General features: G+C 37.0%; 1 protein-coding gene and 1 non-coding gene across 3 annotated transcripts in view; both read right to left on the bottom strand.

Annotated features, from left to right (window-relative positions):
- Positions 1 to 15,179, bottom strand: part of LOC129367912 (protoheme IX farnesyltransferase, mitochondrial) — a 28,929-nt gene extending 13,750 nt beyond the window's left edge. The window contains exons 1-4 of one of the 2 annotated variants that reach the window (XM_055042594.1): positions 15,059 to 15,179; positions 13,207 to 13,349; positions 12,694 to 13,084; positions 11,324 to 11,358 (exon numbers count right to left, since the gene is read on the bottom strand). In XM_055042594.1, the coding sequence (XP_054898569.1) occupies positions 11,324 to 11,358; positions 12,694 to 13,084; positions 13,207 to 13,349; positions 15,059 to 15,089 (600 nt within the window). In that variant the 5' untranslated portion in view covers positions 15,090 to 15,179. Of the gene's footprint in view, positions 1 to 11,323; positions 11,449 to 12,693; positions 13,085 to 13,206; positions 13,350 to 15,058 lie in introns of both variants that reach the window. The other variant, XM_055042593.1, reaches the window with a different exon arrangement.
- Positions 15,180 to 15,323: 144 nt separating this feature from the next.
- trnak-cuu (transfer RNA lysine (anticodon CUU)) lies at positions 15,324 to 15,396 on the bottom strand. The gene has a single exon. It is a non-coding gene; the product is annotated as a tRNA-Lys (tRNA).
- Positions 15,397 to 22,006: the final 6,610 nt, after the last annotated feature.

Raw genomic sequence — 22,006 nt, 5'->3', positions numbered from 1 at the left:
AACATGCTTCTTTAAAAAAACAGAAAATAGAAAGAAAAGAAAATGTTTATAGGCATATACGGTAATTATGTATTTCGGCATTAATTTAAAAAAAAGTTTGCAATATAGTTAGCTAAACACGCTAAACATCAAATGTCTTGATTTTACACGAGTGAAAATTTTATTAACTAATAACTTTAATTAATTAATTAATAATAATCCTCATTATGCTTTAAGGTGGCCAGAATTAAAAACAGCTTTCAGTCAAACGTTCAAACTCATTTTTCTTTTACAATCAAACCAGGGACATGTGTATGGCAGAGAAGCTTTTTAAGGAAGTTGGACATGTTAACATGCAATTTGTGGAAGAAAAGAAGAGTAAGGATGTGTATCATTTCACAATGAGAGTCAATACGCGTAATGTAAATAAGCAAAAAATAAATAAATGAGTAAATAGAGAACTAGCTCATGTTGGGTTACTTCATTTGATGAACTAAACATAGAACCAGTTGTTTTTCAGGGTGAGTAACTAAATATAATAGTATCCAGATGAATGGTCAGGTGGTGAATAGTTTGTTTAAAACTGAGTGTTTAGTTTGCTCTCCCTAAATATTGTTTCTTGCTTTACCCATAATGAAGATGCACTTTCAGAGGTTGGGCCACAAGACATTTTGTTTATTTTGTGTCTGGACAGTGTACTGTTAAAGTGGACTGCTGAAAAAGTCCAACTAAAACTTAGGTAAAAGTGGACACAGACCAAATGCAGTATGTACAGTTCAATAAAAACAAGAAATGCCAGCAACATCATAGGATTATAGGATATTTTTGCCATATCTTGTTGTGGATCAATCTCTATAGGAAAGTGTTTACTGACCCACATATTGGGAACCTTAACAGTCATTCTGAATTTGCTTTAACCTAAAATAGAAATTTCAACACTAGCATGTCCATCATGTTCAGCTACTTAAATGAAATAGAAGATCCCTCTGTCTCTCCCACTGCACACTCTGAGAGCAACATTGAGTCTCCTGCTGTGAAACTCATGCGTGAACAGAATCTGGAATTACAAAAAAACATGATGTACTGAACTCATGGCACTTTCTTTGATCTCCTTGTGTGCTTGTTTGGAAATGGCACGACATCAGTATCCATTGTGACAGTAACCAGGACAGAACCACTGGGAAATTTGTTTGAAAGTAGGCAACCTTGATGTGAGATGTAAGAATGAAGAAATGCTTTTCTAGCAGTTTGCTCAGTTTATTTTGTCAGGCTGCAGTTGGACAGTGGATTTTTCATCCCCTATACTATTCCTTTCTATATAGCATAAAACAACTGGTTATCACTGAGACTGAATGCAGGCAATGAGTCGGAGTTTATTGCTGAACAAGGAATTGCACTGACTTCTTAGGCTTGTCCTCCTGTTGCTGGGGGTCAATAAAGTCAACAACTTCTGCTTGATGCAACTCTTATTAACTGTATATTTTTGATATATAAAAAATAACCTACTTATTATTACTTTTTTCAGAGAAACAATTCTTTTTCATTTGGAGCTTAATTAATAACAGACATAAGTTTGAGTTGTTTATAAGTCCACTTCTGTCTCATCATATTTGATATTTACAACATACTAATTATTCACAACTTATTTTTTTAAATGAAATATATAGTCATTTATTTACTACTTTTACTATCTAAATAGTGATTTAATTTTTTATCATCCTGGAAATGGTTTTATACTTTAAAGTGTGTGTGGTCTTTGGTAACATCTTTATTTGGTGGTTGGGAATAAATGCTAAATGTAATGTAAAAATGAAAAATTAAAATGTTTCTCATCTTATTGAGAAAAAATAAGCGGCTTAGCACAATTGAATAAAAAAAGCTGACAACATATAAATAAAGAAATGTCATTAGTGGTTGCCAGTGCACTGAGGACTACATTATTAGGTGCAAAGCAATGGTGAGCTTCAGACATAAACAGCAAAAACAACTGTAATTTCACAGAACCTATGTTTTACTCTCGATCAAAAGACAAAAAAACAGTACAAAGGGGCAAGTTAAAAGGCCACAGTGCCTGAGTAAATATATATATATGCACTTGTCATACACACCCAGAGACACACACTTTGAACTATTCTCTGAGCACTAATGAGCAGTTACTACACGACAGAGCCTGGCAGACTCCTTTTAACTACCATCAACGTCTGCAGCGAATCTCAGTCAGGCAGAGATCCTCACCCAGCAAAGCAGTGCTCCATCTTTAAGTGAGTCGAATGAGAGGCGGCGCACAAGCAGGTGAATCAACACATGAAAAAGATAAGCCTAATGAGACAACAAGAAAGACGAACCAACGGAAGATGAAGTAATCTATTCCTCTGACGTACCACCGGGATTGTTTGAAGTAGAAAAATGTATTCTATGGAAATATGAAAAAATAGGAACATAATATTAAGGATATTTGCATTTCTTTGCACTTATTTCTGTTATCAATTTGTCTTTTCCTACATCTGATATTTTTCCCAATATTTGTCCTTAAAGGAATATACAGTATATTCACATAGGTGCTAAATGAAAATAATAAAAACTATTTCAGACCAAGAGTACATTTTTGAGTTCTTTCGATTCATCAGGTCTGGCATGGCAACAGGCCTCACAACAATTGAAGCCTCAAGGATATTTCTCTGTTTAGTGAGACTATTATGAGTAAAACTAAAAGGCCGTCCATGGTCACAGAAAACACAACCTTTTTCGTATGCTAAATATCAGCCGTGGCATTTTTCAGTTGTTCAGGATGGGCTTTGTTGGTTACATAATGAAGGACAGAGGACAATGATGGTAGTTAAAGAGCAGAAAAATACAGTCTGAATAGCCACCATTGGAGACCAGACCTTTTAAAATTTCAGATATGTGCAGATGGTGAGAGTACAGACACAATTACTCAACCAGAAGTAGAGAGAGGTGGTCCAAGTATGAGGTGCCTGGCTGTTAATGTGATCTTTTCACAATGTTGAGATGATACAAGATTTTACAAAAGGAATATTCATCCAATTTATAACATGTGACATGGAGCAGACTCATCAAGAAAATCCAAATCCCAAACAATTGAAAGCAGCCAGAAGAGAAGTAATGCATGCTAGACTGCCTGATAAGAGTTAGAACACAAGCTATTCCATTTTGGACAAGTTCAAGGCAACAAAAATAAGGAGCATAAGACTTTAATAAGACTTATACAACTTATTTTGACTAGTTAACCTAAATTAAAGATGTCTATACCGAAAACAGATTATTTAAAATGCATCTCAAGAGTTCAAAAAGCTTGCCTGTTTTTGTTAAAACACATAGGAGCATTTTCAATTTTCTTTTGGCATTAGGATGAGCTTAAGGTAAAAAGCAAAACCACAACAAAAACACAGAAATTGGAATAAATGTACCAGTCAAACCTGGATAGAGAACAATTTGAGACTTGTTACTCTATTCATGCAAAAAAAAAAAAAAAAAAGGAGAGGGATTCTTGGCTCATCCAAAAATATTGCCACAGTTACCTTGCTCTTTTGAACCCAATGTTATGTTTTATTGGTGGATCTAACTATCACCCTTGTCAATCTAAATACTTAAAGTGGATTGTATTAGTCGAAGACGTAAGATAATGCTGTGCAACTTTCAGTAAATTACAAGGCAGACGTTTTTATAGCAGTGAAATCCTGCTGCTACCTGTTCTTAGTTACAATACCCTGCGGTGCAAATCAGCCTCAACAGTTTGATGAGGTTGATTTGCCCAAGTGGAAACTGCAAAATTCCACATCTGTACATCAAGTGTCGTAATACTGCGGTGTTAGTTTATTTTTCATTATTTCTTTGTCTGCTTGGCTATACGACAAACTGACTCTGGGGGAAAATAAACTAACCCATAAAGCTTGGACTTCCATTTTCGAATGATGCCTCTAAAGCTGCACAAAGCGTCAAACCCTTTGAAACAACCGAATGTGATTTTGAGCAAAAACAGGCACAGCCAGACAACAAAAATAAATGACGCACCCAAAACTTGGGAAAAAAAAAAAAAGAGTTAGCGGTAATCGTTCTGTTTTCCAGTGACAATGCCCTTGCCCCAAAAGCTTCTCAGATTGAATTTAATTAGCATGCAGTATTGGCTCATGGGTACAACATAAACAGGGCTGCTTTTGTTAATTATCCACGGATCTCAGCATTACAAAGGAGTGTTCCTGCTTTCCTCTGGCTAAGTTACCTTCAAATAGGGGGTGAAAACTTGAGCTTCATGAAAAAAAGCTCAACATGTAAACAAATCTGTAACTGTCCCAAGAAAATGCTGTAAGTATGTTCTCTTACTTTAATCAGCCTCATTAAGGGAAATTGATACATTCTTTAAAACCCAATCGATTAAACATTACTTGCTTGTTTTTATCATTTTGAAGGAACCAGAGCCTTAAATACAAAGTCTGTGCTCTGTTATTACATCTACACATATGATCATTTCCAAAGAAATGCAACAAATGAAAACCAGGAATAGAAAAAAATAAGACATTACGACTCAGTTCAACAGCAAACAGCAGGACATTCCACAAAAATTTGCTCTTTACTTCTCTCTCAGATTTCACAGCAGTAACCGTTCCACGCATCACAGCCCAGCGTGTACTCATCTGACTAACATGAGCGTTAGCAAAGATCTTCTGCATCACAGCAGAAGCTTTTCATTTTACTGTCAGAATAGTTGAAGTATATTCATGCCATAATGGGCTATTTGGAGAAACAGGGCTTGATGGAAAACAAAAACAACTTCAGATTTTGAATACTTGCAGACAAAAGCTGACAGAAAAAAAAAAGGAAACTTTTGTTACTTCTCAAACATATTTCACCACACGAACATTTTATGTCAGGCAAAGGACTCTCGTTTAAATATAGGGGCTCTGTGATCATTAGGATGAACACATCCATGCCAGAAAAATAGTGAAGACCATTTGTGTGGACTATATTACTATCATTGCAGTAGGTGGTCAAAATGACCATATATAATTTAAAATATAGAACCTTTGCAATGCTAGGCCTATAACCTTTCTATGTGTGTTATGCAAATTACCCAATACATTTTTAATGGACCTAATTTAATTGCTTTTAACTGTACAGATATATTATCTAAATAAATCTGATTAACTCTTGACAGATAAATGAATAACACATTCAAGTAATAAATATAAGTCACATCTTAAAGGCTTCAAAAAACATATTTCTAATTAAATCCAATTACTTTTGAACTTTTGAAAACTTTATCAATGACAAAACTTGCATCTTCACTTTATTCATTTTTATCTTGATGAAAGGTACACTTGGAAATTTTTGTTTAAATTTTTTTTTGAGGAATTCCATCAAAATTAAAGTTTATTGTAAAAAAATAAATAAATAAAAGCAGTAAGATTAAGAAAAAAAAATGGGAGAAAAATACAGTTTTTGTAATATAAAATACAATCAGATAATAGAGGATAGAATTTATAATTAATATCTGACCTAGTTGAGACCATAAAAAATCTCAAGAGAACAGTTATTAAATGTTCTATAGCAGTGATTTATTTTCCACTTTGTGTTTTATCTTGCTAAATCCTGCCAGAAGCAGCAGTGTTGACAGAAAAATGAAATCTGTCTGATTGAGTGGGTTTGATGTTGCTCAGTTTGAAGGAGATCAGCAATTACTAAAACACAGACACAGACTTGGCCGGAGACCAGGCTGCTTTCTGTTGGGTAGTTTCCTCCTCTCTGACTCGCCTCAAGAAGCTTTCAGCAACTTCCCTAGATGGCCAGGAATCCCATAATCACATAGTTTTGTAAAGAAAAAAACAAAAACACAACTAAGGGTTAATCAGGAAGGTTGCTCCACGTGGTTCTCCATCAGTCTGTCCCGTTTCATGACTCTTTTGTTGTGACTGTTGTGGTAAGGTACGTTTGCACCAAAAAGATGTGGCCATGACTGCACTGTAAGATGCTTTGGCATAATCTTAAAACAATGATGACATAATGCTGGCAACTGCAAGAAAACTTCTGTTTTCTTCTCTGCCCAAATCTTCCTTTGAAGTAAGGTCACATTACATTAATTTGGCGCGACTTGAGAAAAAAGTCGGAACCCAAAGCGCATATGCATCATGTATTTCCCAGAAACAACAACATATCTAAAAGCTAGCACGTCATCAACACTATTGCACTGAAACCTAACACTTCCCTAGGAACGGACAATATTAGGTGCATCACTCCTTTTATGATACTATCAGAGGAAACCATCTGTCAACCATCTGAGGATACAAGAAATTCATTTGTACATTTGGAAATGGATCGGCACCCCACAGTCAACAAAAATAAAAGGCTTTGAAGAAATTAACTATTAAACAGGGCTGGATGGTTAAATATTAATCTAATCCGAATGAGTGATACACACAGAGTCATTTTTTCCATGTTTTCAGGGCAATTAAAAAACAAATCTCCATCTTTTCTCTCAGGCTGAATTAACAGCTTGCTGGAGACCATCAAAACAGAAATCTACAAAGCCTCAAAGTCAAAGATCAACTCAGTCTTTTGTTTTAACTAAGCTGGTGGAAAACAAGATCTTAAGAGCAGCATCTGCAGCAAGGAAGGGATCTCCTTTCATGTAAAACCAGCCATTTGGTGAACACTCTGATGTGCCTGACCTTTAAACTCAAAAAAGCCCCCCCACAGATATTCTCGAAGGCCTATTCAAGGCAAACCACAGCACATAATATGAAATATTATTGAATATATGTGCAAAAGCAGACAATTAAAAAGGTAAGGCTGAGAATATTTTCTAATTCATTCAGCGTGCCAAAAATCCTAAAAGGTGAAGTTCAGAATAGTTAAGTTACTAAGTAATTCTACAATTATCATAAATATTGTGATGATATCCAACAAAACTCATCAATGGACAACAAATAACATTCCTTTCGGGGTATGTATCTGTTTGTTCCTTTCAGCAGTCAAAAGTCCTGAATCTACTGGTGGCTAAGTTTGTAGTCCTTAAAGAGTGTCACATTTGGTAGGATTTTAACATCTACAGGCTCATGTTACAACTTATGACATTCTCAAGAGGTGTTGTCTTCAACAAATAAAAAAAGACCTAGGGTGAAAAAATACAGTGCAGTCTTAACTTAGAATGACATATTAATGTCATTCTAAGACATATTAGAATGTGTCTAATATTCTATATTAGACATATAATATATTAGAATGTATAAATATTCTAAGACATATTCTAATATGTCTTAGAATTAATGTTATTAGATATTAGAGTATCTTAGAATGACATACTAAAGGAAATAATGTTTTATTTTGAGCCATCCCACTGTAGCTCTGGTTAATTTGGTTGATTTCCTGCCAGAATGGGTGCCTCTGTCCCTATCTTTAGTTATTTTTATCTTCAGTCATTTTGAATTGCTTTTTTTTTTCCACTGACTTTAAAAATATCTCCAGTCCCATAAATTTGCATCTGTGATTTTCAAATAGTCATCTTGCTTTATATGCATGTTTTAAAATATATATATTGTTAATATTTGCATATGAATTCACCCCCCTTACACACAAAAATATTCAGTTTGAGTTCTATAAAGAAAAAAAACCTGACATTGTAGAAAGTTTATACAGTAATAGTTTGTGTTGTCGTCAGACTTTGATGGGTTTAAGGCGAAAGCATTGGGTCCTGGTTTTTACTTAATTATTTTCCACTGATAAATTTAGTTATCTGTAAAAGTCTGACTAAATATCCCCTAAAAATAAGTCCAGGTTGGTCTGGATGAAATGAAAATGTATTTAAATTAATCAAACTTTCAAATTTTGAAAAGGATTAGTGAAAGAAGCATGTAGTCATAATATGCTGTTAACACACAGTTGTCTGTAAAACCTGCGTCCATGTTCAATCATCCACCCGTACAGTCAAAAGGGCCGACCTAGATGCACTGACACGAAAGCACGCAAGAGGGTAAATAATGCATGTCTGCACAGGACAAGACAGCACGGTGCAGTAAGCAGTGGATGGCGTTGAGAGTGCGGGAAGGAGAAGGGGGAGTCGTGTGGGGCCTCGCTTGTGCGTGCCAGCCTCAGACAGCTCACCACAAATGAGACAAAGACACAACAGAAACGAGCTGCCTTCGTCACGACAGCAGAAATGACACAAGTCAGAGACAAAAACAAGCTTGTTTGCGTTTTCATTAAACAAACACGCAAAGCAGCATGGTGTGACTTACGCTTCAGATGCTGTCAAAACACTAGACCCACCTTCCACCCCCTGCCCAACATTCAAAAGCTTCATTAGGTCCTGTTTACAGTGCCAAGGACCCTCAGACCTCCCTGGGGTCTTTCAGGCTCCTGCCTCAAACTTTCATCTGGCCCAATTATCCAGTTAGAAGAAGTCGAGGACGAAGTTAGGACCGAAAGTGAGAATGTCTGGGACCCCTGCACGGGATTTTGCTATAAGCATTTGAATAATCATTAGGATCATAGAATACTTTTAAAAAAACACTACAGTTAGTCATTTTCAGATAATTTAGAAGTCCTACTGTATCTACTCTTCACAAAAATATAAACTCTGAGGTTGAGCTTTGTTGCTGGATATGACTTTTCTTTCTGACTATTAATCAATTTGACTGTAACCCCAAAGAATTCTGGTCAAAATACCATGGCTATTATACTCTGGTTCCTTTGGGTCAGTTTCCAAAATAAATGAATGTTTGGAAAAGAAACCGCAACATTTCCTTTTGGCTTACGGGCGCTTCCCAATGGGACAAGTGGCAGCCTCTGCTTTTCACAGCGAATCCCAGTTCTGACAACTACAGTAGAATCGTTATGAAATGTCTCTCTTGCTCTGTTCCTCAAGGAAATCTGACAGTTGTGTGGTCACAAGATCGCACACCGCTCTCCCTCTTTGGATGCAAAACATTAAAAGATTAGTGTGGAGCACCAAATCCTTAGGAAGTCATCTTCGCTTGATCTTTGCACAGATTTGTCAGGTTTATGTTTGACTTTCTGTGTATTAGACAAAAAATTGGCCTTTGATCACCCCAAACTAAACTTACACTGAAAAGCTGGCATTTTAGGGATGAAAGGGAGTGAGAAGGGGGAAAAAAAGCCTAAGGCAGCAGCTCTGAAGTTAGGTTGCAGAATTTCTACTGTTTTTAGGATTACCAATTTAGAAAAATGCACAATGTTGAGATTATGTGAGGACAGTTGAGGATACGTCTGACAAAACAGATAATCAACACAAAGTGTTCTATGCGGATACATAGCTATGTGCAGAACAAGATATTATTCAGTCTTGCCTGATTCTAGAAGAAAAACAACATCAAAGTCACCCCCACATCAAGACAGGTGGCTATTAAGAATGAAAGCATGATTCCCATCCCATCCCCAGCCATTTCCAATTAAAACTCTGATGACATTGTACTTAAAGAGAGCAAGGGAGAACAAAGCTGAGAGATTCTCTCTCATGTGGAGGTTCAGGGTCACACACCAGCAACATTGCCACATAAAAAGACTTCTTGGCATCATGCACCATAAGCTGAATTTAAAGAAAGACTCAAAAAGGCAATTGTGAAAAAAACAGAGAAATTTTAAACAAAGGTTCCACAAGGATCTCTTTTCACGTTAGTATATATTTATCCACAGAAACAATGGAGAATTCCATAATTACCATTTAGAGCAAAATTAAATATGCAATCCCGAAAATACTCACAATGCTCATGGCCAACGCAGTTTTTCTTTAGGCATAAATTATGATTTTATTTCATTCCGATTCTTTATTTGGGACTACAACACTATAAGGGGAAAAAGAAATGCCCAATTTCTACTCTTTTTAGGATTACCAATTTGCAAAAATGCAGAGAGAAATTGCAAGGTTTTATCCTTACCTGTATCAAAAACATTCCATCTTTTGTCTTAATTTCACTTAACTCAAAACGGATGCATGCTGCTGATGCATTTAAAGAATGAAGTGGTGGGAATTCCAAGTCATAATTAAAAACTTTGATTTTTCAGTATTTATTTACATCCCCATTATTACAGTAAATTATTAGAAAGTTGTCCAATTCTAATAGCTGGATGACTAATTGCCAAATTTTCTGATTGAACACTTGCAGTCATTTGAAAAATATTTGTGGGTTAAAACTTGGAAATGTGCATCAACAGAGGATGAATCAGCTAAGTTTCCATGGATTAGAACTGATGGATGATCTGCTGGTTAAACAAGTTATTCTTATTTTACTGGTTTATAAATAGATAAAAACGTCAAACTCTCACCATCTACAATTCTGTAAATGCACCAGCATGTATTTCAATGCACATTTTTGAGTTTGATTGATTCTGGAAACACTTTGATGCATATATGAGGATATTAATGAAATTCCTTCAATGGTCAATGATCTGTCAACTGTCTCGATTAAATAAAATAACACACATTTTTTCTTTTATTTTTTCTTTCAGGGTTTAACTATTTGGTATGGGAAGGCAAGGACATTTTTCCAACATCTTAAAAATATTTACACTTCTGTTAAGTGTGAGATGTAAAAAACAAAGCAGCTCTGTGTCAAAACGTTTCCAAAAAGTTATAGGTGACTCGTCTAAGGTCTTTGCATTATTTTCTATAGATACTCAACTATTTAGTTACTAAACAGAAGATGAGACATATGGTGAAGGCTCAGGTGGAGGTTCGCCTTAAGGGCACCAACCCACAGTATAATCAAGGTCTCTGCCAAATTACAGGCTAAAACCACAACTAAACACAGTTCAATCAAGGGCTAGCAAAGAGTTCACCCATTATACTAAAATTCTTAAATCACAGACCAAATTCCAATGTAAGACATCAACACAAGACAGTGGAGGGAGGCTCTACTCATTCAGGGCTTCCTAAGTCCCTCTATAGAAAAAAAGCTCCTTTGTTTACAGATTTGAAGAAAAGCTTTCATAAGAAAAATAATGACAACTTGCAGTCAACTTGACGCATTTTTGAGATGTGTAACTTAAGTAGAAATATGGAGCGGATGAGAACAAAAGGTAAGAATGATGGTTCTTTCAGATATTTCTGGAAAATGTTTGAGTATTCAAAGACAGCTGCTTGTAGGAGCATGTCGTCCAGCTACCTTATGTTTGCATTATAAAAAAGCTGGAGGTCAACAAATATCCGTCTATGCCTGACAAAAATCAATAAGCTCACAAAAGATTTCCTCAAAGTTGCCACTTTCAAAAAAATGCTTTGAAAATGGCAGTGTAGCTAAAAGATGTTTTAGCTATGCTGTCGCAAAGCCTATAAGAAACTCTAACGTTGGGTAGCAATTTGAAAGCAACTAACCTGGTTAATGGAATTGGCAGCACAGGATGCCAGACCTGTTCCCAGAGAAGACACGAAAAACAAGACAGGATCAAAAGGGACGGGAGCCATTGCAAAACCAGCTGCTGCGGTTGTTACCACCAGAGCTGAAAACAGACAAAACAAGAAATAACACTCCTCAAGTTAAAGCTCTAACTGCTAAATCACTTAATGATAATTTCTTAGTTTAATTCATTTAGGGCTGCCAGATGAAGTGGTAGTATAATCGTAACAGCTTATATTATTCCTATTAGCAATACAAGCTAATAATTTATTTAATTCCATTTTGTTTTCTGACACGAAATGAAGTCTTTGATCCATAAAGGCTATGCAGAAATATCAATGTGCCACAGATTTAATGAGAAAATTCACCAGATGTAACAATAAATGTTTCATACCTGCAACCTTTACTACATTTGCTAAATGGGTCAGTCATCCTGAATATTAACATTAGGTTTGCTTGGAAAACTGGAAACCTTTCTGGATGGAAGGTTTGATTTGTCAGACATTGTGGTAAGTGCTGGAAACTTTACTATGATAAGTATTAACTTGTAAAAGTATGATCAGTAATCTGATATGTAAAGTGTGGACAATGGTTATGCTTCAGGTTGAAATATAACTAATATTTTCAACTATATATTGTCTTCATTATTTGGCAGTGCAAAATGGGAGTGAAAATTTTGATTGCTAATCAGTTTTTTAGGAAAAACTACATATCCATAGATTAAGTATTCAGTAGTAGTTCTGATGGGAACAGTGTGGGTTGAACATACAGTTTCTTAATTGACAAACTCAGCCAGTTAATTTTGCATATTTATTTGGTTAGCATTGATAACTACACACTTTCTCTGGTCTTTTATATAAAGGACTGTAGACCGTGGAAACAGTTATCGACATTTTAGCATTTCTAAAACTTTGTATATCTTGATACTGACAGAAGATTCATGCTTACTTCTGCCAAGTATAAATTTAGAAGGAAAAACAATTAAGCTATCCGACCTGCTTCAGTCGAACAGACAACTTGTACTATGGGCATCTTCAATGCCCATAGTGCAAGGCCCAGTGGAACATCATGAGTAATATTTTTGTGAGCAGAATTAATTAAAATTAAAAGAATTCCATCACAGAGAAAAACAACCATTTACTAGCATATATTTTTTGAGGTTGTAAAAATTTTACCAATCGAAACCCCAGTACATGTTGTTTGCTGTAATCAGTCATTAACTACATGAGAAAAGTAAAGATTTTGTCAATCATAAAGATTTTTGATCAATTATAAAACAGCTAATAAGACTCAATAAAACCAGAGATTTACATATATGTATAAAACAGTTATGTTCAAGGCACTCTACCTGTAAGTTTGATTTTAGCAAGTCGAGAGTAGACATCTGGTAGGTCACCCACATCAACTTTCAGGGGTTTCCACTGTCTGTCGAGACGGGCCTGCCTCGCCTCTTCCGTCTCCACTTGAACGTGCGGAGGCTCATCTGTGGTTGCAGCAAGACGGGACGCAGAATCTTTTGGAGTTGTCACACCTTGCGTAGCAGGCTTTGTGGGGAAGTTTTCAGGTTCTGTTTTATGCGTTACATTTTCTGACAGTGGGGCGACTTCTGCGAGCTCAGCATTAATCGCCGGTATTCTCTCCACCTGTTTTTCAACGCCGGCATCGTTTTCATCAACAGTGGTCAGGTCGTGCTTGGGGACTGCGCGCTGTTGAAGTTCACTGCTGGTTTTGGTAACATACTATGAAAACAAAGTCAGGAGCAAAAAGGGAAAGTATGATTTACAGATTTGTTGTCGGGTTGATAAATTTCAGCACAACACATTGCGTTAAAAATAGGACTAGTAATGCCTAGTGAAGATACCTGTCGTTTCAGAAAGTTAAGATGCTGATACGTCAGTGAATTTGAGGGATTTCTTTTGTGGAGGTAAATAAGACTCTGAATAGTCTGGTTACATCGAGGAGTGATTTGAACCAATTGTTGTTTTATTCTTATGCCTAGAAAACCTGTGGAGAAAAAGAAACACAATTAACACAATTTGTTTGTTTGATCAGAAGTCATAATTAGTCAGATTTTGTAAGAGCGAGCCAATTGGCCTAAATACGCATAAAAAGCAAGATAGAAATAGAATATGTTGAGAACATAATTAAAATAAGCTGTATATAATATATAATCAACTTGATCCAATTAATCTCCATTTCTTATAAAAATACAATTAAGAAAAACGGGCTCTGACTTTGACACTGTTCTTCCTATTGGCAGTCACATTTTGACATGTTTCCCTTCCTACTTCCATTTCATACAAACCTTTCAAAAGCCATTAATTTGATCCACTATATTTACATTTATATCTCTAGGTATTTTTTTATTTATTTTTTTCTCCAAGGTATTTTGTAGGTAATCATGGAAATACTTGAATCATAGGAAGAACACAGTTAAATTGTATATGTACACTTTAATATCACACCCTACTTTCATTTCATTTGTAATGGTCCTACTCCAGCTGTCTCTTCTGAAATATGATAGATTATGACAACTATCCATCCCTAACATTAACTCCAAGCTTCCTGGTAGATAACACGTCCCAGACTAAATTAAACACATTCCCTTACAGTAAAGAATAAGCAGGTTTTATAATTAATTATTTGAAATCCTCAACACCAAAATTGGACACAAAATTTCTCTAAGGTGGGTAAAATGACCCAAAGTCCTTTCCAGAAGCGGGATGTGAAACAACAAAAATGGAGAAATCACCAAAAAACAGTAAAATAACATATTAAATGACATGCTTGAATTGACTTGCATTGTTTGCAATTACACACACTAGTAAAATAATTGTTACGAAAGTGGACATTTGAAGTCTTTCAATCATTTCATGCTTTTAATTTGACATGAAACAAGCACAGCAAACGTTTAAGACAATTAAACAAAACATATTCATTTCCATGAGAGTTTGTACAACACCCTATTTCCAGAGGAATCGTGTCCCTGTTCGGACCAGTCTTATGAAATATGATAGATTCTGATGACAGGTAATCAAACTAAAAATACCTCAAAGAAACCTCGTGGTGCTAGATATTATTTCTAGAAGCCACATGAGCGAATAGTAGACTATGAGTATGTGGTGCAATTTAATTTTAGTCGTAGAAATTACGAATTGATTGTCGGTCACAAACTTCAATTGTCCAAAACGACCACATTAGGCAGACGTAATGTGTCGATGTGCCATGCATCTATAACTCAAATATTATTAGTTTTACATTTTGTGATATCAGGAAGAGTAAATAAACGCTTCGCAAGCATGTTTTTGTTCATCTACTAGGAGTTTATGAATACGGGGAGAGAGTTCCAGTTCTTTATATTGTGCAGCTTCTATCGCCTGTTTTGGTATGTTGTTGTGTCCCAACCACGTCTTATAGCTAACAGCAGTATGCGCCCTTGTCTTATTACTGCAACTATTTAGATATTCAACAGTATCATTTAAAGAAGAATGGTGGTCGTTCGCGAAAGCCACATTTTTGCATAGAATCCGATAATAGTCAGCCAGACAAAGTCACTTGTAGTCTCCTATATAAGCTAACTCTCAACCGGTAAGCTACATGCTGAACTAGCTTCCGTATTAGCTTTCAGGCTGCTAACAGTCTGCAAAACGAAAATGTGTCTGTAAAGGTAAACAGCTGGTTGACGTAAGATTAAATTTTTCTCCTGCCCTTACCTGTCAGCCTGCTGCATGACGATTTATACATGTCTTAGGATCATAAAGCTGCCTTCCGTTTCGACCCTTTCACATGCAGGGAGCCGCCATTTTGACCTCGTTACGTAAGTAGAAGCACTTCCGGGATGCAAATGAGTGGCGTCGGCAAAACAAAAGGGAAGAGACAAAGTTGTTTACTGACTGAAATCTGTAAAACACGTTTAGTAACCAAATCCGTCAGGATTTCAAAGGGCGTCTCATGCTTCAGGACCAGAAGAAAAACTTGCGCCCAACGTGGGGCTCGAACCCACGACCCTGAGATTAAGAGTCTCATGCTCTACCGACTGAGCTAGCCGGGCTTGCGTATGCTCAGAGATGAAGACCAAATTGTCGAAAACACGGAGGATTCTTGATTGACCTAGGACCTAGGTAGTTATAGTGGACAATGTCCAGGTCTTTGCCTTGCATGGCCAAGATGTAGATATCGCAAAATGTGGAAGGAAAATAAAATGTGCTTTCCAAAATATTTATGAAAAGAAAACATTCCACAAGAGTGGACTCAGCCTGGCTTGTTCTATCTTACACATTTAAATTTCTAATTTTGACTCATGTTAAAACATAGTTTTTTTTCTTCAAATAACACAATATAATGCTGCTTTTCTCTGTTTTATTTGAGTTCTTTCACTTGCCTCCTTGCTTCCCTGCTACAAATACACAGTGTAATCCTCATGCTCTATTAGAAAGAAGTCGCTGATGAATGCCAACAATACACTAGGCCATTCCAGATCTGGCATTAGCGAGGACCTTTATTGCATGGGATACACATTATGTTCTGTTCTACAAGATTTCGTACTGCACTGACCCGGTCAACCTCTTTACATTTGGTTTTCTATTGATGGCTGAAAGTGGGGGTTTATTGCTTGATTTTACACCATACTATTTATCTGTGGGCACTGTTACAGTATTACAGTTTTCCATGTTCAACTAATTTTCCGTGGAAGCAGGATAGACGTTCCTGAATAGTCAGACCTGCCAAGTTAATGGCTCCGAGGGCACTGAGTCAAACCATAATCTTTTGTGTAGCAATTTGTCGGCTACTGCTGTTGATGATTGACATCCTGCTTGGTTTCTGGGACTAACATTAATAAACATACACGTTCAGGAGAAGATAGCCACTGCTACTCTGGAACAGAGTGGAATAATGTTTGCTGGTTGCTGTAATAAAAAGCTTATCCCTGCCAGGGAGAGTGAATTGGTTTTGTCCTGGGAGTAACTCCAACCCTTCTTGTATCCTGACTGCTTGATTATTAGTCTGGCTGGTTGGACAAATACCCTGAAACTGCGAAATTACATGTTAGCTTGAGTTTTAGAATTTGTTGCTGAGAGCTTCAGGTGAAAAAATAAAAAGACAATGAAACCACTTCACTGGACTGGTGAAGTGGATTCAAGAGTCCAAGTCAAGCCAGGAAGCTTGACTTGTTTTGATGATTGCACAAAACACAAAGCCAAACGTGCCTTCAATGCCCTCCAACCATAAGGTCGGTAAAAAGACAAAACCTGGAGAACAGATGGACAAGGAGAGCTTAAAGCAAAAGAAGAAGTTTGTGGGGGTCTGTTCAGCCCCAGAGGGTCTCTGAAAGGATCTTTATAGTTATTCTACCTCCAGTGGTGGTCTCTCTATGAGGGCCTTTTATCACTGCTTTCAGTGCATCTTGAAGGAAAAATGAAATGGCTGTAAACAGTCTCTCTAGAGAGCAACAAGGAAACAAAAGGAATGAAGGCTTGCATTGTCTGCGTGATGACATAGTTTATCTGGGTAAAAGCCGGCTGATGTCAGCCAGGGGACAGTAGCGTTTTTTAGGGAGACCATTAAATCTACATCGCCTTCTTAAACAGCATTCATGTTGCTTCTTTGACACCCAGGAAAGTCTCCATGTTTTTTTTTTTGTTTGTTTGTTTGTTTTTGGGGTTAAGTGTATGCAAATAAAAATAGTGATGAGCCAAAACATCCTGGCCATTGTCAAGTTGTTTTTTGGAAAGGTTGAGGATCAATTAGGTTCTTCTGAAAATTTGCATTACCATTTTGTAATTTGCATTACCATTTCATATAGACGTAGCATTTTGTCCAATGCTACTTCTATTTCGAGCCTGTTTCGCTGAGAATTATTTTGACAAATAAATACACATATTGCATGGTATTAGGGTGACAAGACTGAGTACAAGAACATGTCACAATAAAATAAGTTACAGCTTTTGTTTGTGAAGTGATTAAACGTAAAAGAGTTCAAGATGTTGAGTACTGGCATTGCACTTTGCTGTAACTGTAAGCCAGGGAAGTTGGACGGTGGTTTGGTGCAGCACAGTCCTGTGGAGCATTTGTCTTGATTGCAGACTTTCAACACATGCATGAGAGTTTGTGGTTCAGGATCAGGAAGACATGGCCAGAGTCTTGTGACCCTGTTTTAGAGATAGAAAGAAATGCTGATGATTTGAGGTTTGTTTTAAGATACCAAGGGTGTTTTTGGAATCTCTTACGACTGTCTTGAACAGTAGGTTTCAGATTTTTGGCATGGTTTAAGGTCTTTTTTTGGGGGGGTGGGGGACTTTAGACTCATTGACTTACATTTGTCTTTCTGAAGAAAGGTTTGTGAAACATAACTGTAGAAGACATTTTATCAATTGTAAAACAAGTTCTTCATTTGAGACATAACTTTCTTATCTGCCCATAGGGTGCACGTAGAAATGTTGTGTCTCTTGGCAAATAAAAAAGAGACATAGTAGGGTTTAACAGGTTAATTCAACACACCACTGTACATTACTTTATCCACTTTGACAAAAAATCCCAGTTCCATCTCTAGATAAGTTACTATTTTGAGATGGAACTTTTATTTATTTAACTGTCTCAGAGACCTCAGGGTGTTAAAGCAAAAGATTTAGATAGGGACACGTCTTTCTTTTTCTTTTATCTGTTAAAGAAAAGCTAAATATTTTATTTAAATTGAAAACTTGTTTTATGTTTGGCACACAGGAGAGTGCGCTCAGATCTTATAATGAAACAATATTCTCTCAGGAATCTCCAATAAATGTTGTCAGCGAATAACGGGGGCCTCCTCGACCTGTCATCACCTCACTTCATCTGCTCTGATTTACAAGCACTGTACCAGAGGTTTGTGTGCCATCACTAATCCCACAGGGATGACCCACTAAGTGGCAGCGGAGTCAGACCCTTGGAAAAACAGAGTGGAGGCAGACAGAGCTGCATAACTCCAAGCAGAAACAGATGCAGAGACACTCTTCTGTTTATAATTGATTTTCAAGGCCAACAACTTGTTGTCACAGTTTGTCTAACGAGCCCGCTGGCTGGCGCCCTGTTGCTCATCAACCACAAAGTGTCAGTCGGGGCAGACGCTCACCACTCCCTACCCCCACTAGGATGGCACCGTGTGGGAAACCTGACATCACCCGTTGGATATTCCATTTTGGGAATGGTTTCTTTCTCTGTATTAGACTGTAGGCTGACCTGTTTTCTGAAGATTTTTTTAGTTGGTCCAAGTATTCAAAGCCTCCAGGGAAGACCTGGTGACTCTCCCAGCTGCTACAAAGATTTCCACAGACAACAGGTATCGCCAAGCCCCTATGGCCAGCCATGTTTATGTCTGAGATCACCCATGTCTTTGTGGGCTTCAGTGGCTAAGCTCCTAATTGGCCATGGCTCATCAATCAAAAAAAATCTCATCCAAACAGCAGAGGAAACTGAGGCCCATGGAATGGACGTTAAGCCTCCCAAAGGTCTAAAAGCAGGCTTTGGGAGAGGCCTGCGGTTTGTGAAAAACCACATTTATTTCAAGCTGATGTCAAGCAATGTCTGTGCCTGTCTTTTGTCTTTCTTGACATGAATACAAACTTCTACCTCTTAACAACTACACACCTAACAAGAATTAGGTGTGTCCGCCAAGTTTCAAATGAAATTGAAGATGCTTTTAATACAGAGAATGTAAAATAAATAAATACTCTGACAACTTTTATGGCAGCTCAACTAAAGAAAATTTTCTTTTTCTAGGTAACTTCACAACACAGAAGGCCACTGGAGATAGGGTCAGATGGGTTAGAGCAGCTCCTCAGCCTTTGTGTAGCTGTTATTTGGTTTGGCTCAACTCTCCAGGATTTTGTCCACAATTTAATGCCGATACCACAAATTTGTCAAGAGGAATAAGTGGAAGTCCACAGTGCATCCTGTTTATGGGGTCACAGCAAAGTCTCGCTCATTTCTTCACATCCATCGGCAGGAATGCTCCGTGTGTTTTTTCCATCAGTCTGGGTGTGTCATTTATTCATCTCTTTTATTATTCCCTAACTCCTTTTTCTCTAACACGTCTTGGTTATTCATTTACCACAACAACTTCCCACAAGTCTGTCCATGAGAGCTGATGAAGGTCTTGGGAATTTGATGAAAACCAAGTTGGACTGCTGACAATTCCAGGCTCCTGGGCCTCTATTTGCTTTTTCATAAACACAAACACTTAACATCTTGGTCTACATCCAATTCTCTCCAGTAACCAACAGTAATCAGCTATGTCATCCTCGTCATAAATTTTAGCACAGCAGCGGCTCCGAAGCCCAGATGGGAAAAAGGACCTTGTTCAGTCACACTTGCCTCCGCATCATAAATCCACGACAGTCTTCATAGAGCCAGCTTCCTGCCTTGTGTGTAGCTCCCAACACAGGAGGAGGATAAGGGGGAGAGGCAGGAAGCTTCTGAAGAAGTCCATTTGTAAGATGGACTGTCTCTTCGTCCCTGGAGAAATAATGTCGGGTTTCAAGGCATTTTTCTTTATCGGATGCAGATTAACAGCTTTCTATTACTCGGTGTATGAGAACAGATTGGAAAGTACAGGAGAGAGATAGTTCAAGTGGAGTTTCATTATTTTAATTTATTTCATTTTCAAATTGTAGACTTAAAGCAAGAGCAAAGATTTAAAGTTGAAAACACAGTCTTGTCTGTAACAAGTTATAAAGGGAAACTACTTCTGGTCCAACATGAGTGTTAATGAAAGCTTGTAACCTAATTGCAATCTGTCAACATACTTCAATGTTCACTCTTTACACAAACATACACACCTCAGCCATTGACCTAAGAAATGAGTTCATGCATGTTATACATCTTTTAAACTTTTTCAATTTATGTGATACATTTTCTGCAGAATTCAACTGAAGAGAAAACCAACCTGCTAGGGAGAAAAATGGAGAAGTTAATGAAAGTGCACTAACATTCAACTAATACATTTGTGAAGCAACTTTGGATTTATTTTCAGTACTGTACTCTTACACATTCATCAGCACCCAAAATGTTGACTTGGTATTATTTTTCCACTTTGTCCAGAAAAGTTCTCCAATTGTCTTTAGAGTGTGATAATGCTCTGTTAGACCGACTTCTGGATTTTGATTAGAGCATTCCAAAATTTTTATTTTCTTCCAATGAAGAAAAGCAAAATTCCCATCAGACCCCTGAAAGGTTTTTGGTAAAAAGTGACATGCTACACTTTGTGGCCTCAGCTCATTAATTAGATCTTAAAACATTTTCTGATAGAATTTAGGAGATTTTAGCCAATACTGGAAGTGGTCTTTTAGAGAAAATGTTTCTTTCTTTAACCTGTCTAGTAATTCAGCGTTTTTATTTTTAGTTAGATTGTCACTTATTTTTGCAACATGTAATGACTGCAGTCTTCCTACTAGAAGCAATTTCTTGGCGCCTTGTTTATCTTTTGACCCCTGGCGCAACATGTACTGAGGTAGGGATTGCACAACTTGCCATATTCCGGTAATTGATTATTTACCTGGAAGTCAGTCTTAATAGAATGCTGATTTGCAAAGGAAGTATCAAAGCACTGGTTGCTCCAGAACAAGAAGATTGTTTTTAATATTGTTTTTATTTTAAAACTAAACAAGAAAAGGAAAGTTAAATATGATGTTCCACAGTCCACCAATATGCCTCTCCCTCCCTCTTTTCGAAAGTGCCAGAATGACAAAGTACATAAGAAAAGCATGGTGGCAGAAAACTAGGGAATCCTATCAGTGCATGAATTTAATTACCACTCAGATGGCTCCACATAATGAGGAAAAGGTGGATGCGCAAAAGAGACTTGCATAATTCATTTCGCTTTTCTCATTTATAGCAACCATAGGCTCCTCATTGTTCCTCTTTATTTCCGGGCACTACAGCTTTCTGGTCTATGATCAATAATTTCTTTTCAACCAAAAAACATTTGCATAAAGAGAATTATCTTCTTACTCTGGGCCACCAAGGAAGAACTTGCACTGCTTTAATGTTCTCTTTGTTTTTTTTGTTCTCTTTCTTTAAGTGCTGGCAGAGCAGCACTAAAGTTCTGTCACAAGCTCTCTAACAACTCGTCAGCCTTTATTTACATGGATTTTATTCCAGCAAAAATATAGAAGAACTTTTTTTTTTATTTTGGGAGAACTGAATTTAAATCGTTTGACTTGTTTTGAACATTTCTGTTTTTCTTCCGAAAGCATTTTGCAACGATTTGACAGAAATTAGGCCCAATTCTCCTGGCGAACGGATGTAACTGAGTCAGGTTTGGTCTGCTCACACACGTTATTAGCTCTGCCACAAAAAAACATGACTCATAGTTTTTCCTGAGCTCTGGATAAAGCTCTGGTTCTCTACAGCTCCTCCAGAGTTACCACGGATTGCTTCATTGACTAACGCTCTCTTTCTGTCAGCTCAAGTGGATGGCCATGTATTTCTTTTTTTCAGATAATGGATGGAACAGTTCTCTGGAAGATTATCTCGTAACCTTGCACAAACTTAACGTTCTTCAAACATTTTTCATGTTCTTCATGAATCTGTTTGTACCCTAATGTTCTCTAACAAACCTCTGAGGCATTCACAAAAAAAGGATGCTGAATTAAATAACATTGCTATGAAATTATACACAAGCGGACTTT

The sequence above is a fragment of the Poeciliopsis prolifica genome, unplaced genomic scaffold (genome assembly GCF_027474105.1).
Source record: "Poeciliopsis prolifica strain line A6 unplaced genomic scaffold, Auburn_PproV2 SCAFFOLD018, whole genome shotgun sequence".
Taxonomy (NCBI): Eukaryota; Metazoa; Chordata; class Actinopteri; order Cyprinodontiformes; family Poeciliidae; genus Poeciliopsis; species Poeciliopsis prolifica.
This window is presented reverse-complemented; position numbering and strand designations above follow the sequence as displayed.